Here is a 21,338-nt window from a genome sequence, read left to right as displayed (position 1 = left end):
TTCCTGTCTACATCCATGTTTTACCCCCAGAAACTATTTTGCCTTCCTTTTCTCAACCCCAGTATTCCTTTACTATAACAGAAGACACCGTTATAGGTAGTACCATTGACATTCTGCATGTTTTGCCTAATCATGGTGCTTTGTATAGCACAGTTAATGGTGAGCTGACCGAAAACAATAAAGACGGGGTTTTCATCATAGAGCAAGACACGGGGCTCATAAAACTGGATAAGAGACTTGACCACGAGACAAATCCTGCTTTTCACTTCAAAGTTGCAGCCACCATTCAGTTAGACAAAGTAGACATTGTGTTGACTGTGGATGTGGAAGTTAAGGTACTGGATGTAAATGACAACAAGCCCATGTTTGAAACGGCTAGCTATGATGCTATAATAATGGAAGGGATGCCTATAGGAACAAAACTTATGCAAGTTAAAGCAGTTGATGCAGACTCGAGCGCAAACGGGCAGGTCACCTATACACTTGCGGTGGAATCGGAGCTGGAGAAGATCACAGAAGCGTTCACCATTGATAGCAACAGTGGCTGGATCAGCACACTGAAGGATTTAGACCATGAAAAGGACCCTGCTTTCACCTTTGCAGTGGTGGCCTCAGATCTGGGGGAAGCTTTATCCTTGTCATCAACCACCTTGGTCTCAGTTACTGTGACAGACATAAATGATAACGCACCCATCTTTGAGCACGAGGTGTACAGAGGGTCAGTGAAGGAGAGTGACCCTCCAGGGGAAGTTGTGGCTGTTCTTAGCACCTGGGATGAAGACACGTCTGAGGTCAACCGTCAGGTTAGCTACCATATTACAGGTAAGAAACAACCTGCATGCTTTCTTCTCCAAACCAGCTTTACCGAAGAACTGTGCATGTGTCCAGTTTTAGATTAATGTTTAGCAAGTTTTCAGCTAAATTATCACTGTGAATCAGACAATTGCATCTCTCTTTGATTGTTTGTATGCTTTGTTTTTGGTTTTTTTTTTTCATTTGGAAGAATGTGCAGCAACTAGCAAATCTGAAAAGTGCGAAAGGGAGTGTGTGTCTGTCTGTCTGTCTGGGTTATTCTCTCTCTAATTTCCAACATTAACGCTGCATGATTTGCTGCAGTGCAATGTAATGTGACCCATCAGCCCATCATAATTGATGTGTCAGCTTGGAAACCATCATGACTTAATGTTTCAACCAAGGGAGGAAGAACATTTTATTCTTAAGGAGAAAATCCTTACATTTCCAAGCATTTACTTTTTTTTTGAAATAGCATTTTTATTTTTGAGATAGGAAGGTGCATGCAGGAGCCACTTTGAATTACCACTATTTATGGAGGGATGGTGAGGAATGAAATTTACACTGGAAGGAGTAGGGGGATGCCATTTCTTATCATCACAGATTTCTGGCCAGGGAAATAGTAATCCACTTAGAAGTACTGGTTAGCTGCCATGCATTGTTATATACAGCATAAGACAGTTTCAATTACATTACTAACATATTTTTCAAAGTGTGGTAACGTTGCTCTTTCCTATTGTGCTATATTTATTATCATTCTTTTCTCCTAGATTCAGACTGGCTTTTGTGTGAGTATGTTATGAGTGAAGGGGTACTGCAGTTATTTTTCTACCTACAGCTTGCATTCTCCAATACATTTTGTTAGGGAACAACTTTGTCACTCCCCCCAGCCTTCACAATCCAAGAGCTAATATTAATTATCTAGTAATAACCAGATTATTGGACAAATTCACATTTTTCTCGCTCGATAGAATTAGAAGACTGCACATAGGAAGCAGGCTATGGGCAAAAATTACTTAACTAACAGGATAACAGTTTGTATATTTTGCTCTGGAGGAAAAGGCTCCTACCCCTTCATTAGCTATAAGATTGGAAATGGCTGTGGGATGGTGTGTAGAGAGAGGTGTGATATTCCAGTTAGCCATAGATCACCTGTGTTACACATCACAAGTAGCGTCAGTTTCAAAGCAACCAGAAATTCATTCTGGCCATTTACTTGAAAGTCTGGATTGAGCTTAAAGGTTTGCAAAGACTGTGCATTTATAGTGTGATGTGTTGTAGGGTATTAGAAGTAGAGGCAAAAATAGTCTTGTGGATAAAGTGCAGGATTTGGGCACCTTTGGGCAAGGTGCATTAGCTGCCGGTGCCTCAGTTCCCACATACCTAAAAGTAAATAAGTAGTGGCTCATCCTAGGGTTCTTGTGATATTTGAAAGAGTTTTCGGGATCCCAGAATAGAAGAGTAAACCCTTCATGTTTGTAACAAAGATACTTTAGTGTGCCATGATCATTATCTGAAGGAACTGGTTTTCTCTTTGTTCTGAAGCTTTCAGTCATATCTTACAAAGATTTATGCTTTTAATTACATAATAATGTTTTCTTCACATCCCTGTGCTGTTAATTTAGCAAAAACTGGACTTTTGAATAATTAACTGTCACATGTGACTCAAAGTGATAGATCATTCTGTATCTTAATTTCTGTCACAGTTCAAAATATGTCAGATATTTTGCCGGTATTCTAGTTTCCAAAAACGTTAGAAGTCAAAGCCCAAAACTTTCTCTAATGCCTACTGTACAACCATAACGTGTACAAGCTCAAAAATTCCACTGTCTTTTACTATAAGCCTTTAATTTGGGAAATGCACAAGGAGAAATTAGGTTCTTTTGATTAAAATGTCAAAACATATTAAAGTATAGTTTAACTAATGAAATAGTCTATTCACACTTTACCTCAAGTTGAGCTCAGGAACTGCACTTGAATATTTCATGGAATGAGATTAACCAGATGATTATTCAAATGCTGTGGCTTTCTGGGGGCATTTTGAGCTATAGAAACTTCTGCGAATACAATAAACAAACTCTGAGGAAAAACAGGACACTGACGAACAGGGAGAAGAAAACGAAACATGAGAGTGACACGTGGATCCACCAAAACCAACTTCATGCAAATGCACCTGGAGAAAAGTAGCATACAGAAGATAGATGGAAAAAATTGATCATTTAGGAGATGAAAGAAATAAAAGTTCTGTGTCAGATGTGATCACTGAAGAGTCCTTTGCATTCCTTTGAGAAATGCAAACACTGATTGTAGTTTTCTGGTCAACTTTGAAAAGGGGTAGATACAGTCTGGTGGATAAATATGTATTCTGTTTTGAACTCCTTCAGTTTACGATGGGTTTCCATGATTACTGGCAAGGAGATCCCCTTGTCAAATCCACCTTCATCTGCATTTGATGATGGGGGGAAAATTTTTCACTTCCCCTTTGTTATTTGTAGTTTGATGGCAGCTGGAGATGTTTACAAAGCAAAAGCACTATGTATAAATCTTAATAGCGATGACACAAATGCACTTTAGGGAGCACAGTAGTGTTCTTTTGAAGGCTCATTTGAGGTCATTGCCTATACCATTGGAGGCAGCTTGGCTAAAACCAAGGCTCTTCTGATGTTTAGCTAGGATATTTAGCCAGCCTAGACCCAGCCAGATACTACTGAGATTTAATAGTGGTAAACTAGGAAAAGCCCCCAGAAAAATGTCAGTCGCTAAGACTTCGGTACAGTAAAGTGTATTGTGTTCCTCAGTGATGTTAATTAGGTTCCATCAGGCACTTAAATCTCAGGACAGAAAATAGTCTTTAAGCTTGTTTCAGCTGAATACAAGGAAGATGGACAGTGTTTTGGAAGAAAGATCTGGTATTGTACACAGCAGGTTTTTTGCTGGGTTGGTTGCCCGGTATGAGCAAAGTGATGTTTTTTTCTTTGTTTTTACTTTATATTTGAGATCCTGGAGTTCTGGAGAAATGCATGTTTCAGTGTTTGGGGAGGACTTGTGCTGCAGGCTGAAGAACAATGTCTGCAATTTTAAAATAGTAAAGCTAAGACAATTGGGTTTATCATTTCGGCAGCTCAGTAAACATGCAACACCTTAGACTGGGAGTGGAGGATAAACCTATTGGGTTTATGTGATCCAAATGCCTAGAGTTCTAACTGGGAATTGAAAGTATCTAAATAAATGCATAAATGTAAGAGAGAAACTAAATAAATAAGTTAGTAAAAATTCAGTTCTCCCTCCCAGATCGGGACATTGCAGTGAAAACTGATACTGTTGGCTGCTAGTTTTCAGTTCCCTTTTAGCTGCTATAATTCCCTCTGTGTGTGCTTTAGTAATGATGTGTGTCAGGATTTGTTTATTTTGGATCACTGTGTCTCTGTGTTTCATTTGTATCTGGCTGTTTTCTTTCTTTACTTAAACTTGAGCTTGATTTGGCTTTGTACTATTTGCTGACTGGGGAGGGAGGGAGAGCATTATTTAAACTTCAAGTAACAAAAGATAAAAGATAATGCTGATTCTTTTAGCCTCAAAGCCTTTCTAAAAAGTTACTGGAGTGTTTTTTGTAGCTAGCACTTCACTGTTGTGACATTCAAAGTAGAGCATAAGAAAACTGCCAAAAGATTTTAAAGAATCCATTAATACATGTAGTCAGGAGGCTTCCGTTTAGAAAAGCTACATTATTCAGAGCGAAAACCTAATTAATTAGAATGCCCCTAGGAAACTGAATCTGCTTACATATATTAGTGAAAAAGTTAATTAATCACTGCAGAATGAGATCTGCGTCAAGACATATGTATAAATACTAGAAGATGGTTCCCTGGGCCACAGTGTGGATTTTTTTTGCCTTTCTTTTTTTAAGAAAATTTCCTTGATGGTATTTTAGTGTTTACATCTCATTGTTTCTGTTACACTTCATAGTACAACTTCCACCTTTGTTTCTGTCAACAAAGTATATAGCCAGTCCTGAGAAGCAAAAAAAAAAGAAAGGTAGCACTAATGAAAAAGGCATGCAGATAAGCCATTACACATTTGCTGCTTACTGCACAAGTTTCTCGGTGATCCAAATTGATCCTTTTTCTAGTGAAGTACAGGGGCAAAAAAGGGATTCCGAGGACCTTTTTTTTTATACATACTCCCCAAATTCCTATGTATGATTTAAAAGCCATTCCATCCTCAACAAAGCAACAGTGATTTTAAAATTGCTCCAAGCTAGTGTTACTGCCAGCCATAAAAGCCGCCAGCTGATTTTAATTAGATTTTACCTTTCCTCTTTTCATAGCAACGGGGTACCCATACCTTGAGTGTATTGCTTCATAGCTGGCCAGGACAGCTAATAATTTCCTTTTACAAAAGGACTAATATGCAGGAAAGCACTGATTGATATCACAAAGCTAAATAAGAATATTTAAGACCATTTTTATTAATGGTTTACAACATTAAACTTGCTATGACAAGATTACACCCTTTTGTAACGGAGAGTTAAGCTTTTTATGCCAGTGTTGAACTGAATGGAGAGAATTTAATGTCAACCAGCAGGGGTCTACCTTCTTTGAAGTCACATTAAGACTCAAGTCAATGGACAGATTCTCATTGCCTGGGATTGTATTCAGATCTGGCCCGTAGTGCACATCGACATGCTCTGTTACCTTCTTTAGGAGAAATGTGTGTTTGTATCACACAACAGATTAAACAAGGTTTAACTGACTCCTCTGATGATTATTCCAGGCTGTCGTAGAAATCAGTGGGAAAATTTGAATCTGCTTGGATTTGTGATTTAAAAAGGTGATTTTTCTATTGACAGAAAATATCTGTTTGATATATCAGTTTTGTGCTCTGTATGATTAGAGGGCCTTTTATAATTGGAATGCCTATCTGACTAATTTTCTGGAAATCTTATTCATTACAACATGCTTTTTTTGACACAGTTACAGCTAGCACAAATGGTGATGCTTAACAAAAAAGGTTTGCTCAGCCTGTCTTAACTGGATTAGTTTTCTTGTTAAATAGAAACCAGTCTACCTTGCCATTGGTAGCTAATGAAGAAGGCATAGATTACAGCCTGCGACCTCTTTTCTGCTTTTTGATGCAGAAAGAAGGTATGAAAAGTGCATTAGACTTTTTTGCTTGGTTTTAAGCTCAGTTTCAAGTTCAGATCTTCTCTGCCTTGTTTTTTTTTGCTAAGAAGGTCCCTGGGAACTGACAGAATTGTGACACAAGAAGCAAAAACAGTGACACCTAATCGCTTGACAGCAGAGGCACCTCAAATAAATTCAGCCTTGGATTTTTTTTTAAATACTTATTTACTCAAACATTCAACAGAAGTACTAGAGAGGAAGGTTTAAGAACCGGGTCTTTCCATTGAGCTTGGACAGATCCCATGACACATGTCAGGACTGTGAATAAATTGTAAGCAAAAGCGTGCTAGCATGCTTGACACTCTTGATCCTGTTACAAGAAAGAATAAGCATTCCCTTAATATTTTTATACGACTTTTATACATGAGAGACATGGAAAGTAGTTCTCAGGTTGCATTTCTGCATGGGAGGGCACAGGAGAAAGCTTAATACGGTAGGGAAAGAGCTAGTAGTGGGTTAGCTGGAATTAAAGTTCACCCAGTGGAGCAGCGCGATGCTTTTTTTCTATGTCCTCATTCAGTTTCTATAGCACATGAGTTTGCTATGACTATAATGCTCTATGCTAAATTATTAAATGTGCAGATACGTTTTTACAGACCAAGGTTATGTTAGACGCTGGGCATAGAAGACTGGGTAGTTGGCTTTACTGGTTTTGGCTGGGGTAGAATTAATTTTCTTCAAAACAGCTGGTGTGGGCTATGTTTTGGTTTTATGCTGAGCTGTTAAACAGGGATGCTTTAGCTATTGCTGAGCAGGGCTTACACAGAGCCAAGGGCTTTTCTGCTTCTCACCCCACTCCACCAGTGGGAGGCTGGGGGTGCCCAAGAAGCTGGGAGGGGGCACAGCCAGGACAGCTGACCCCAACTGCCCAAAGGGGGATCCCAGGCCATATGACATCATGCTCAGCATGTAAAGCTGGGGGAAGAAGAAGGAAGGGGGAATGTTTGCAGTGATGGCGTTTGTCTTCCCAAGTAACTGTTACGTGTGTTGGAGCCCTGCTTTGCTGGAGATGGCTGAACACTTGCTGTGTGGTGCTCAGCTGCCTGCTGGGTTAAACCACAACAAATTCCTTGTTTTGCTTTGCTTACGCACACAGCTTTTGCTTTACCCATTAAACTGATTTTATCTCAACCCATGAGTTTCTGCACTTTTACCCTTCCAATTCTTTCCCCCTTTCCACTGGGGGGGAATGAATGAGCAGCTGGGTGGGGCTTAGCGGCCTGCTGGGGTTAAGCCACAACATTGGTTTAAAAGATTTTACTGTCTGGTCTGACAGGGGGGTGAGATTGGGCTCAGAGAAAGGTGATTGAAGGTGTTTTCCTCATGGAGCAGGCCGGGGACTGTGCCATTTCAGATGAAAGTGCAATAACTGTTGGAAACATTAACAACAACTGTGCCCGCCATGATTATTGTGCCCTTCTGCATGTGACATGTCCGTCCTTCCTTTCTGAGGATGATGTGGACCAAAACTTTCCCTCTCCCCACCTGCTTTTGTCACCAGGCAACTTAATGTTGTGGAAGAGCAACATTGCCAGGTTCATTGTCAGTGTTATGGCATGATAAAAAGCTGTTCTGCTTCGTCTCCTGCACTTATTTCATCAGCTTTCACTCTCAGATACATTTGATCTAATGTACTGCTTATCTTCCAACTGCTCCTCAAATGACCTCTTGTTAGGACTATTTAATACTAATGTGTCTTCCTGTGTCATGTAAACTTTTTTTAAAACCAGAATTTTAATGAGCAGAAGAACAGTGCAGCTGTATGATAAAGCTTTCATTAGAGGATTCCTTAATAGAACCCACTTCCAGTCCTTGATTGCATAATCAACAGCTAATGAAATTGTCTTGGTAACAAGAGCTACGGTGTATTACATCCTCTCCTGAGACTAAGTGGAAAGACAATTGTAGCAGCCTGAGAGGACTATTGATTGTTCACAGTTTGAATTTGATTGCCCTTACGGGGAACTAAACCAGAGATCATCTTTAGCTCTGCTAAATGGATTTTGTTTCCACCGAAAGTTATTGGTTCACTTTCATACAAGGCGTTCAGGGGACAATAAACACAGGGAGCATAATCTCATTACAGATTTCCTGAGTCTGCGAGTTGGAAAGCACTGATCACTGTAAAACAAATGACAGCTCCTTAGTCCAGGTCTTCTGTGCAGCATCTGAGTGTTTAAACTAGGTGGGAGCTCTGAAGGGATGCCCCAGACCATCATTTGTTGCTTGTCTCATTGCAGGAGGGAATCCCAAAGGGAAGTTTGCTCTGGGACTGGTTCAGAATGAGTGGAAGGTTTATGTTAAAAGGCCTCTAGATCGGGAAGAGCAAGACATTTATTATCTGAACATCACCGCCACGGATGGCCTCTTTGTAACCCAAGCTGCAGTGGAAGTCACCGTCACTGACGTTAATGATAATAATCCAGTTTGTGAACAGGTGAGTTAGCAACACCCACGGCAATCAGCTGTTGTGTTGAAAGCAATGGTTTCCCTATGGGTGTCCCTACTATTTACCCATATTCACAAGCGATGCCCATTGTCATCCATAAGGTCTTAGTTGAAGAATCTGGAGTGATCTGGGAGAGGAAGAGGATGAAACAGTCCTGTGAAGCCAAGATGAAAAGATAACGGTCTAGTAAAGGTAGCAGTGGCCTTAGCTGGCTTTAGAAAAAATGAAGCATTGTGAGGTGGCACTGGGAAGCCACTGCTCCCCTGTAGAAAAAACGGGCTTTCCCTTCACAACCAATGTGGAAATTACTTCAGTCTAGTTTAACTCCAGACTCCCTGAAGATGTCAGAAACCCAGTGAAAAAGGCAGAAGAATGTAGCTTGCTCTCGTGTTGTTGGGCATGCATGCAGTGTGGCCTGACCACAGCTTTCACAGTGCTAGCTGTCTCATTCTGTCAAAAGGCAATGTGGGGAACTGATATTACTGCAATAGAGAGATCTATGTGAAAGAAAAGACACTGTGAAACCCAGCTTTCCTTAATGGTACTGCTCACAGAATCTTTTACATATATATATATATAAGTACGTATATACTCATGTAATTCCTATCATTACATTATCACTGACGGTCATTGCAAGCACCACTCTGGGAAATTAAAGTCTGTATCTCCCTGAAACGCTGCTGGATGAGGCGATAAAAACATTTGTCTTCATTAGCACACTCATCAAAGTTTCCATTTCATGGGTGTTGATGAAACAAACAGAAGACAGAAAATGAAACTGCATTTAACACCTAAGACAAGGCCTATTAAGAGTCTTGTTTTTGTGACACCTCAAAGCTTAGCAGTGATCTGAATTTCTAGGTATGTGTTACTTAAAGGAAAACTGTGTCCTATATAGAGAAGATTCACTACAGAGAGATTAAAAAAACAGTTGTGCAAAGACTATAAAACACTGTTACAGCACAGCTTACATTTCTGGTTTTGTCTCTAGGTTGCATACACAGCACTGTTCCCTGAAGACATTCCATCAAACAAAGTCATTCTTAAAATCAGTGCTAAAGATGCTGACATTGGGTCCAATGGTGAAATTCGCTATTCTCTCTATGGTGCTGGGAACAATAAATTTTTCCTGGATCCAGAAAACGGTAAGATGACAGTTAAATGATTCTGAATAGCCTTCTTAATCCCTCAACTAGTGGGTGCTGGTTTCCTTAATGAGAGTTAGGTTACACTTGATTATCAGCCAGTACTTCCAGTTATGGCACATGTGGATGACCACTTCTGAAGTGGCGGGGGTAGGAAGGAGAAAGAGGGATGTCTTTGTTGGCCAGGTTGAATGTTGTGATCAGAATAGTTGATACCAACCCTTTTGTTTCCCAGCCAGACCTCAAGTTAGGTCAGAGATATGTCATAGAATCATAGAACTGTAGAATCATAAAATAGCTTGGGTTGGAAGGGACTTTTAAAGGTCATCTAGTCTAATCCCCCCTGCAATGAGCAGGGACAACTTCAACTCGATCAGGTTGCTCAGAGCCCTGTCCGACCTGAACATTAATGTTTCCAGGGATGGGGTATCTACCTCCTCTGGTCAACCTGGTCCAATGTTTCTCCGCCCTCATTGTAAAAACTATCTTCCTTATATCTAGTTTAAATCTACCCTGTTTTAGTTTAAAACCATTACCCCTTGTCCGATCACAACAGGCCCTGCTAAAAAGTTTGTCCCCGTCTTTCTTACAAGCCTTGTTTAAGTACTGAAAGGCCACAATAAGGTCTCTTTGGAGCCTTTTCTTCTCCAGGCTGACCAACCCTAAACCTCTCAGCCTTTCTTCATAGCAGAGTTGTTCCATCCCTCTGATCATCTCCATGGCCCTCCTCTGGACCCACTCCAACAGGTCCATGTCTTTCCTGTGCTGAGGACCCCAGAGCTGGACGCAGTGCTCCAGGTTAGGTCTCAACACAGAGCAGAGCAGAGGGGCAGAATCACCTCCCTCACCCTGCTGGCCATGTTGCTTGTGATGCAGCCCAAGATACAGCTGGCCTGGGCTGAAAAGTGCACGAGGTCAGCTCATGTCCAGCTTTTCATCCACCAGTACCCCCAAGTCCTTCTCTGCAGGGCTGCTCTCAATCCCTTCATCTCCCAGCTTGTATTGATACTGGGAGTTGCCCCAGCCCAGCTGTAGGATCCTGCCCTTGGCCTTATTGAACTTCATGAGGTTCACATGGGCCCACTTCTCAAGCTTGTCCAGGTCCCTCTGTGTGGCATCCCGTCCTTCAGGCATGTCAGCTGCACCATGCACCTTGGTGTTGTCTGCAGACTTGGTGAGGGTGCACTTGATCCCACTGCCTATGTCATTGATGAATATATTAAACAGTACTGGTCCCAATACAGACTCCTGAGGGACACCACTCATCACTGATCTCCATCTGGACATTGAGCTGTTGACCACTACCCTCTGGATGCAACCATCCAACCAATTTCTTATCCACCAAACAGCGCACCCATCAAATCCATTTCTCCAATTTAGAGAGAAGGATGCTGTGTGGGACCGTGTCAAAGGCCTTGCAGAAGTCCAGGTAGATGACATCCGTAGGTCTTCCCTTGTCCACTGATGTAGTCACTCCGTCATAGAAGGCCATTAGGTTGGTCAGGCAGGACTCGCCCTTGGTGAAGCCATGCTGGCTGTCTTGAATCACCTTCCTGTCCTCCATGTGCTTGTCGTGGGGTCTTTTTTGGTACAGAAGAGGGGAAGATACCAACACGGTCATCCTTCACCTTTGGACTTCACTTCTTCCACCTTGGTCTAGATATATTGGTATTTATACCCTGTAAAAAAGACATTCATATTAAACACATATTTTGGAGGAGAAAGGATATCAGTAATGAATTTCTGGGCACGGTGGAATGCTACAAAGGTCTTGTACATTTGGCAGTTGGTCTGGAAAAAGATACTGATCTCTGCTAAGATCTAGATTTTATGGTTCTTATGAAGTAAAGCTAAATAAAATAATTTTCCCATGAAAAACAACCCCAACCCTCTGTTAGTCTTAGGAATTTGGTTTCCATAACAATAGACTAAGTCCTTCCCTGTGCAACGCCTCCTCTGCCTGACTAGCAGGAGGCATCACCCGCTATTGCCATAGCATTACTGATGGAAGAGGAGGTGTTTGGAGATCTATGCAGTGTGTGGAAGGGGAATTATTGCCCTCTTCAAGAACAAATTTTGTATTTAACTACAAATTACACCCTTTACAAAATTAACCCCAAATTTATCTTCTCACTAGTAGTGGCTGTTTGCTGATGTGGCAATGTTTGGCAGTTGTTTATCTGTGCAATGGAAAATGGATCATGGGTAAAGCTCTCACAGTCTGAATAAGTAGGCTTTTTGTTGCCATTAATGTTTATTATGATACCCATCTTGTATGGGAATAAGATGTTTGTTTCAAACTAGATGCCAGATGTATCTATAGGAATTTAGAGCTGCTTGGAGATTGCTTTGTTGGGAGAAGAGAGGGGGATGTTGATGCTATTTTTGAACAGTAGCATTAGAAAACTTTAGAGTTTGTTATGGCTACTGTCATCAGGTTCAGGTTGTGTTTCTGTGTCTATAAATCTTGAGAGTAACAGAAAAACAGACTTGGAAAAAATGGTGGTGTTCATATGGGTGAAATTGTGGGCTATTGAAGGCCACCATGAGTGGCTTGTCCTCTCTGCACTCATATTGGCAGCTCACTTTGTTGGAATGAGAAGTGACCCTGCTGTGAGCTTTTAATCCACTCATTGGAATAAGCAAGGTTGATATTTTTTTCTCTTTCCTATTCCTGTGAAATACATGTTTTTGAGATGCACTGTCTAGAATTAGTGATGTTGCTACAGTAGTAATGACAGCTGCTGCTTTTAATCAATTTTAGGTGAGCTGAAATCCTTGGCCCCTCTCGACCGAGAGAAAATCCCTGCATACAACTTGGTTGCCCGAGCCACAGATGGTGGTGGCAGGTTTTGCCAATCAGAAATCCATCTTATTTTAGAAGACGTTAACGATAATCCACCAGTGTTTTCATCTGATCACTACACCGCATGTGTCTATGAGAATACAGCCACTAAAGCTTTGTTAACAAGAGTCCAAGCCACTGATCCTGATGTTGGTGAGTAACGCTGTGAACAATAATTAATGTTCAGGAAAACTCTGTGGATTGGTGGAGTTGCAACACAGATTATTTTTTCCATTGCTGCCTTTCCTCATTCTTTCCTCCTCTTGCTTCTGCATCCTCCCCATTTTTCTCTCTTCTGTTTCTTTACATCAAAATGCTTCTGGCTGAGCTTGATGTAATGGTGTTACAAACAGAAAAGCATTGCAGCAGCCACAGAAGCATGTAGTATTTTATTGTCTTGATTGGTGATAGCTATATTTAGGGGTAAATGATAGTTTTGGGAGTAAATTCCAACTTTCTTCCTGTAGTGGTCTCACCTCTTTTCCTGAGCAGTGATTTTGAATACCCATGCCTCTGTTTATGCAAATAATATAGTTACGGGCCGTAGGGACCTATACCTGATTAATCACAGCTTTTCTGGAGTTTTATACTGCTATAACTCCCATTTGTTCCAGCTGGCTACCTTAGCATAAAACTATTGTTGTACACAGTGAATGTACATTACAAATGTTCTGGTTATTTAACTGCACATTCTTTTAAAGTGTAATAGTTTATTATATGAGGACCTAAACCTTGAAGTCTGGGCCCTATTGTAAATATTTAAAGAGGTTTTTTGCATAAAACAGTGGTAAAACCTGCCAAATGTCAGCTGGGGTTTTTTTGGTTTTTGTTTGTTTTGGTTTTTTTTAATCTTATTCATTTCAGTTGGAATAAATAAGTCCCATAGTTTATTTTTTCTTCCTCTGTTTTTGGACATGGTTTGTAAAAACTGTGGCCTGAGTAGCTTCACATAAAAAGCAGACCTTTCATTGAATGAAAAAATATTTCATGTTAAAATATTTTCTTTTTAAGTACACTACATGCTGGAAGTCTCAGTTGTTGCTAAGGTTGATAATGTAAATATACAGGAATCAGTAAAGGAGCAGCAAACGTTCATTAATGTATGTGTAAAAAGCTGCATTATATGCCTTGGCTGAAAAATGACAATTAAAATTTATGATACTGTCCTGCAGTGAAAAGCCAATTACTGGTAGTAAAGTACTGAACAGTCTGAAAAACCAGTGGTGCTGTTTTCCACTGGTGTCTGTCTTAATTACCATTTTTCTCATAGGTGAGATGACATTCAAGGAGAGGGGGAAGACAGAAAGAATTAGAATAAGAAGTTGTCAATAAAAGTTCTTGCTAGCACCAACTTTACCTAAGAAGATGGTTAGCAATGAAAAACAAAGTTAATTGCTACACCTTCCTTCTGAAACTAGATAAGTTAAAAGGAGGGATGCATGTGATGAATGAGAAGGGGCTATGTACTTCTTTAATGATTAGACCTGAAAATCAAACAAGACCTTGCATCATATTAAAATGACTCTGGTCTCTAAAATTGGGTTTTATCTTAATTACTGTTCTATTAGTCCATACTAAAATCACTGGTTCTCTATTGCTGCATAATGAATGAGTTCAGGTAGTGTAATGTTCCCATCACACAGAAAAATGTATTATTGATATTCCTGATGGACTATGATATTTCTGTAAGGTTTTGTGGAGCATTATCCTGAAAAAAATCAGTGGAGCCAGTAATCATCATACAAATCAATATTTAACATTCAGGAAACTTCTGCAATCGGTCTTAGAATTTGCCTGTTCCTCTGCTTTGGGCTTTGAAGAGCCATGTACTGTAAGGGTAGGGGTACCAGTATAGGGGTACCATTGAGATAAAATTTGAGAGGGGTCAATCTGTCATCTGCAACTAAACACGATTTAACATAAAACTGAAAATATTGTGGTCAGACACTGTTGGATAATTAAGACAATTTCCAGTTAATAGCAAAATAGTGTTATACCTACCTTGTACAGATATCTCTTGGAGTTCCTAAACTCAAAATATCCTGGGAAATTTGCAGACTGAAACATAAATTGTTGTTTAATATATTATTAATTTGGATGCATGCTTAGAAACTAGCTGTACCAGCTGGACACACTGAAGGAGAGATGTGATTTTTCTTCTCAGTATTCAACAGAAGAAAATGGCTGTAGCTATTTAACTCTAGTAGCACGCACGTTCATTTTATATAACCTCTCCATGTAGCTATGTATCTTAAATTAAATGGTCGCTTGAGGGAGAGAGAATATACATAGGTCCCTTTGTTAAGACATGTTAGTAACTTTAATATAAAACAATTCTTTCTCCCATCCTGCTTCCACTGGAAATTCTTAATATTTACACAAGACAGTGCTTCCTACTAACTAACTCACCACTATCAGGTTGGGAAATGTGCAAACTAAGAAATGAAAGAGAAATGCTGGTCTTACAGTTTTTTAGAGAAGTTCACAGGGAGCAGTGGATTTTCCACCTCCCACTGTCTTCAAATCAAAGTGCCAAATTACTCCATTCTGTTCAAATTAAGGCACAAGAAGAGTTGAATGCTGAGTTGTAATTATCTGAGCAAACCCATCAGACAACTAGAATATCAGGCCGGTTCAAAGGAATTAGGGTCATGCTAGAGCAGTAACGCTGAAAAGAACTATGTGGGACTTTGTGGCAAAGATGACATTAAAAAATTGATAAACTTCGGAATAAATCTGGAGCCCAAACCTGATCTGGAGATGCATACTCATTTGCAGTGTTTCTCATGTTTTCTACATGTGTGCAGTGTTGTGGCATCGCTCGCAGAATACGAGAATGAATGACACCATGGTCCCAGCTCAGCAGTGCTCTAAGTGACGTTTAAATCCTGCCTCACTTGCAACTGCTTTGCCTTGCAAATGATCTCCATGCTCAGGCCTGTTTCCGTGATGTCTGAACGTGTAGTCTACCAGAGGCAGAAGCACTTACTGTACTAAATATGAACAGTGCGTCATCTGTCCTTCTGCAGTCCTCTCTGTCACCACCAGGGCACTGGCAGTTCCACACCATCCACATTTGTAGTCAGTTTAGTGATTTTACTGACCTATTGATTTTTTTCTGGGTTTGTGATGAAGATGAGGTCCAACTTTTCCTCAGACTGGGGATGACCTTGTCAGCCAGCCCTGTTTTGCCAGCCACTGCTGCCTTCCAGCCTCTGCATCATCCTATATTCAAAGCCATGGCTGGTATGTGTTCATGCAGATCCTCCCCTGTTTCCTACACAACCAACCTGTACAAATGGACTAGGTTGTCTTGGAGCCTGCACCTTGTATTGCATGCAGCCAATGTGCAGGAGAACAAAGCCATGTAAGCAGAGAAAAAATGACAGGAGTGGCCTTTGTTTGGTTGCAGAGAGTTCCCTGCGCTGCACGGACCTCCCTGCTCTGGCCTCAGCTGTCCCTCACCCCCATGCCCCTTCTCCAGCCCCAGGCCCATACAAGTACATTGCACAGGAGAAATGGAGACATGCAGCCTGCAAGGAGCCAGATGGCATCCAGGTGATGGTCTGGCTAGCCAAATCTAGGAGTTTCTCAGAAACACAATTCAGATGGATCCAATTCTTCCTTGCATAGCGGTCACACCCCAGACAGCAAAAGCCGGCACCTGCTCTCTTGCCCCAGACAGGCAGTCCTCCTTTGCCAGCTGCCCTACTCTTTGACATAGTTTTGTCCATGCCCTGTATTTCATAGACTCATAGAATCATAGAATGTTTGGGGTTGGAAGGGACCCCTAGAGGTCATCTAGTCCAACCCCATTTGTCTCAGTTCATGGTCCACTTCCCAGCAGGCATGACCCTGTGTTCCCCTGCCCCGTTTTTATGGCATGTGCAAATAGCAAACAAGTCAGGAAGGGCCCTCACTGTGGGCTGAAGGTGAGGACCACAGGGTTGTGTGCATGGTGACAAGTCAGAGGTGAAGCACTTTGGATGGCCTTGCTAGAAATGTAACTCCTGGCCTTGCAGATACAGAGGTGTCACACTGCAGGGTTCACACAGTCACAGGATGGTTGAGGTTGGACGGGACCTCTGGAAAGTTGTCTTGTCCAACCACCCTGCTCGAGCAGGGCCACCTACAGCAGGCTGTCTAAGACTGTGTCCAGATGGCTTTTGAATGTCTCCAAGGATGGAGATATTCCCTGAGTGCTGTGCAGCGTGGGCACTCCAGGGTCCCTCTGGGACTAACCAGAGACCTGCACTGTGGATACAGGCAAAAGCAGAACATCCTTGCCACGAGCTGGCAGAGCAGTGCAGACAGGCAGCAAACCCACCCTAATGCCCTCTCTGACTGCCAGTTCTTCCCAAGCCAGACATAATTCAGAGAAGCAGGATTAATGGCAAGATGACATTCTGCAGAAAGGGTAGGCTGGGAAAATATTTTCCCATATCTAATAGCAGATTTGTAGCATTCAGTAATGCAACCTAGAAAAAGAATAAGCAGTGTGCTGCTTTTTTACAGCATTTTGTCACATTTGTGCATAGGATGCCCACAGTTACAGATGTGGCCTAGCTTCTGCAGGGCTGGTGGCCTCACAGCAGAATGCAGAATGGTCTGAGGTTTATTTGTCAGTTCTCCGTAATTTAAGCTTTGGTACTTAGGTGGGTGTGAGGGAAAAAATGGGTGCTGAAAGCCTAGTTAAGAGAGCCAGGATAAGACTTTAGGCTCTCCCAAAGTTTATACATCCATGTTGTACTTGTCACTTGTGTTTGAATTTTGTTTGTGTTTTTTAAAGAGTTAGAATCATAGAATCGCTTGGGTTGGAAAAGACCTTTAAAATCATCAAGTCCAACCGTTAACCTAACACTGCCAAGTCCACCTCTAAACCCTGTCCCTAAGCACCACATCTACCCATCTTTTAAATACCTCCAGGGATGGGGACGCAACCACTTCCCTGGGTAACCCATTCCAATGCTTGACAACCCTCTCCATGAAGAAATGTTTCCCAATATCTAATCTCAATCTCCCATGGCGCAACTTGAGGCCATTTCCTCTTGTGCTATCACCTGTTACCAGGGAGAAGAGACCGACCTCCACCTCACTGCACCCTCCTGTCAGGCAGCTGTAGAGGGTGATAAGGTCTCCCCTCAGCCTCTTCTCCTCCAGGCTGAACACCCCCAGTTCCCTCAGCCGCTCCCCATCAGTCCTGTGCTCCAGACTCCTCACCAGCTTGGTTGCTCTCCTCTGGACATGTTCCAGCAATGCAACGTCTTTCTTGTAGTGAGGGGCCCAAAACTGAACACAGCATTCAAGGTGTGGCCTCACCAGTGCCGAATACAGGGGCATGATCATGTCCCTGCTCCTGCTGGCCACACTATTCCTGGTACAAGCCAGGATGCCATTGGCCCTCTTGGCCACCTGGGCACACTGCTGGCTCATATTCAGCTGTCTGTCAACCAACACCCCCAGGTCTTTTTCTGCCACTCAGCTTTCCAGCCACTCTTCCCCAAGCCTGTAGCGCTGCATGGGGTTGTTGTGACCCAAGTGCAGGACCCAGCACTTGGCCTTGTTGAGTTGTATAGAGTTAAATGTTATTTGGACCAAGATCTACAAAACAGATTCTGTAGTCATCCGATTAGTGCAGTTGTGATTAATGTGGAGAGTTTATATCAATAAAGTCTCTAATCAGCCTGGTTCTCAGTGTGGGGGACTATTTATTCACCATTTCACACAAAGTGGAAGAGCTGCAGCAGAAGGGATTCAGCCCTTCTGGGGAAGACGTTTGACCTTCTCACTAGAAGACATCTGCTCCCTAGCCCTGGCCTTCTCCACCAAGGGGTACAGGGGAGCAAACTGTGGCCCTTCATCTGCCTGGCGAGCAGCTGGGGAATCTGGTGAACTGGGGGAAGGAGTGCCATTTTCTTTCAGCTTCTGATGGGAAGTTTTATCTTGGATTTCAAAGAAATCTATGACAAAACCAATACTTTCCCAGCAATGTTTGGTCTCAATGAGTTTAGATGTTTCAATGAAGACTTGGTTTGTCAAAAAAAAAACCCCATACCACTCATAAGGCAGGTGTACAGGAAATAAGAAATTGCTTTCCTAGGGAAGAATGGTAATATAGCTTCTCCTTTACGTTTCAGTCAGTCAAGTCTGGAGTGTACCTACCTCCAGGAGGGTGGAGAGTCAAGCATTTTATGTCTTCTTTTTCTTGTCCTCTCCTTGGGTCAATGAGAAAAATGAAGAAACCATTAAAACAATAAAAATGAAATATCTACCAGAAATAACAACTGAGGGACATAGACAATTCACTGGGGTTTGTCACTTCTTTGTAGAAAGTGGCATCAAAGTGCTGGTAAGCACAGCACAGAAAAAAAATCACTCCATTAGGTTGTTCAGTGGGTCACTGCGTTCAAGAACACGTGCATGCAAGTAATGAGTACAGACTTCAACTTTACCAATGGTGGGCTTTGCTGATGAAGGACTTCTTAGGGCAACTGAGCCTGTTGCACACTCAGCTAGGCCACACAGTGGGCTTGGGGAAGGATAAAGTGATGCCAGGTGAGATTGCAGAAGTGTCAGAGGAGATTGCAAGACAGTCACAACTTGGTTAAAGAGCAGTTCTCTGAATTATGTATAACAGCAAGTAACAAAATAATAGAAATGCTGAAGTAGGTATTGATTTTGGCATTTGCTGGCAAAGCCAGTATACAGCAAACCTCTACTTTGCATGTTTGTTTATGTTGGGCAGGTCCCTTAAAATGCATCTAGAAACTTTAGAGGAATTCAGGATCTGAAAAAGAAAAAAAACAAAGGCTGAAACATGAATAAGAAGAATAACAGAGATAACAGGACAGAAGATTTACTAAACCTTAACAGCTAATAGGTAGATAACTTTGGCAAAGATGCCAGCACTAGCTAGATGATATTTCTGGATATTGTCTGAGTTTTTGTAAAATAAATATCACAAGATACTTTCCAGAGGATGTCTCATTCTCTTTAAAACATACATGGAGCTTCCTGTATCTTTACCCACGTCTTTGCCTCACTGACTTTTAAAATAGTCCAGGGGTTGGTGCACTAATGCAGGATATGGAAGACCTGAATTATTAATTATTTTTTCTGCAAAACAGCATTGCATAAGTAAGGGGTTATAGTTGAAGTAGGGGGTCCTTTCCAATGTCACTGAAGCTGTTCTGAAAAAGACTGAGGAATAAGCCAGAGGGAAAAAAAAAAAGACACGAGTGAGCATTGGTCTGTAGCCTGGTGCATGATTGGGTTCTGGGCTCTTCTCTGGGGCTTATTCAGTGAAAAGTAATAGTCTATGGCAATGTACCCTGGTACTCCTCTTTCCTGAAAAGTTGTTCTTACCATTAGACTTCTGTTCCATAAGGAGAGTGAGAGGGCAATGCCCCACATCCCCCAGTGGGCTGGCCAGTCCTGAGGACACCTACTGGTTCAAGATCACCCAGTGATTTGTTCAGGAGTAAACATAGCCTTTGCCTTCTTAATAAAGGCGAAAGCACTTCTAGGAACACAGAGATACAGCACATTGGGCCCCTGAAAAATTTCCAAATAAAAAATAATGGTCAGGCTCTGTGGAGTCTAGAGTTACCTAGTGTTAGGAGGTAAACAAACCAGGTGTTTGGGGATTATGATAGAAAGCTTAGGTTTCTGCCTGAACAAGCCCTACTTCATATTGCTTATTTTGCTTCCCAAGCCTAGGCACTCAGGAGACTCAATCCTGTAAGTAGCCAGTCTATATGACCCTGTTGTTGAATCATTCAAAGGGCCAGATTTTTCAAGCTGCAGATAGGAAGTCAGGGGAACTTAGTCACCAGACTTGCGTTAAAATAATGAGTATATGTGTATCAAGATAACTAAGAGCTAGTCTGTGTTCAGCAAGCAGAAGTCAACAAGCCAATCTCATTTCCTTCTGCAACATGTGAAGAGGCCGTATGGAAAGAACTATTATGGGTGGTACGGCTTAGGTTTAGTGAGGTTTTTGACATCGTACCACATGATATTTTTAGAAGCAAGCTAGGGAAACATGGTCTACATGAAACAGTTATCTGGTGAGTTTGTAATGACTGGTGCACTGGAGGGATAAGTTAGGAAAGGTACTGGGCATGGCATTGCTCTTATTTTCATTCCTGGATGGATAAGTAGGCGTAAGGTCTGTACTGCTAGATGTCAGAAAGCAGAAAGGGGCTGCAAGTACCCTGGATAGGGTCAAAGGTGTAGCTGTGGGATTTAACAGTCGGAGAAGTGGTATGGAAAAATACAATGCGAGTCATCAAGAAAATTGTGAAAACCTGTGGTAATAATAATAAGCAAGTGCACCAGTATTGTCTGAGTAATGACCGACTGGGCAGCAGAACTGCAGAGAAGCAGCTGTGAATGGTGAATCACAGCCTGAATGTATGTTTACACTTCCATACTGGTGTGACCAGGCAAACACTTTAATGAGGTGGGTAATCAAGAGTAATGCTGGAAAACAGAAGTAGTTCTTTCTGTTTACTTGGTGTTGGCAAATCCTGACCTGAAAGGCTGTGTCAAGTTTTGGGTACAGCTCTTCCAGGAAGATGTGGGCTACCTAGACATTTACAAGAAAGATCACAGGTCTAGAAAATATGTGCTACCCAGAAATATTAAAACAGTTTAGAGGGGGTGCTAGGGAAAAGAGAACTGAGATGATGAAGTATAACAGTCTTCAGATACCAAACAAGTAGCTCTGAGGAAGGAAGTCCACCTTTGTTCTTTTTTTTTCCCTCACCTTTTATATTTTTATTCAATCTCAGCAAAAAGTCAGAAAAAGATTTTTAGTTGTAAGAAAAGTGGTCTGTGTTATCCAAGGAGGTTCTGCAAGTTCACAATCAAAGGATAGGCCTGTGTTTGGGGATAAATTGCACCCATCCTTTCTTTGTGCG

At 41.7% G+C, this 21,338-nt stretch overlaps 1 protein-coding gene across 3 annotated transcripts in view; it reads left to right on the top strand.

Moving 5' to 3' along the window:
* The window catches only part of FAT3 (FAT atypical cadherin 3), a 339,730-nt gene that overhangs the window by 263,668 nt on the left and 54,724 nt on the right, over positions 1-21,338 (top strand). For all 3 annotated transcript variants that reach the window (XM_035895315.1, XM_035895314.1, XM_035895313.1), the window contains 4 exons: positions 1-822; positions 8,216-8,412; positions 9,416-9,569; positions 12,334-12,567. The exon at positions 1-822 is cut by the window's left edge and continues 3,252 nt beyond it. In XM_035895315.1, the coding sequence (XP_035751208.1) occupies positions 1-822; positions 8,216-8,412; positions 9,416-9,569; positions 12,334-12,567 (1,407 nt within the window). The remainder of the gene's footprint in view (positions 823-8,215; positions 8,413-9,415; positions 9,570-12,333; positions 12,568-21,338) is intronic.

This window comes from Egretta garzetta, unplaced genomic scaffold, assembly GCF_000687185.1.
Source record: "Egretta garzetta isolate BGI_Z169 unplaced genomic scaffold, ASM68718v1 scaffold255, whole genome shotgun sequence".
NCBI lineage: Eukaryota > Metazoa > Chordata > Aves > Pelecaniformes > Ardeidae > Egretta > Egretta garzetta.
This window is presented reverse-complemented; position numbering and strand designations above follow the sequence as displayed.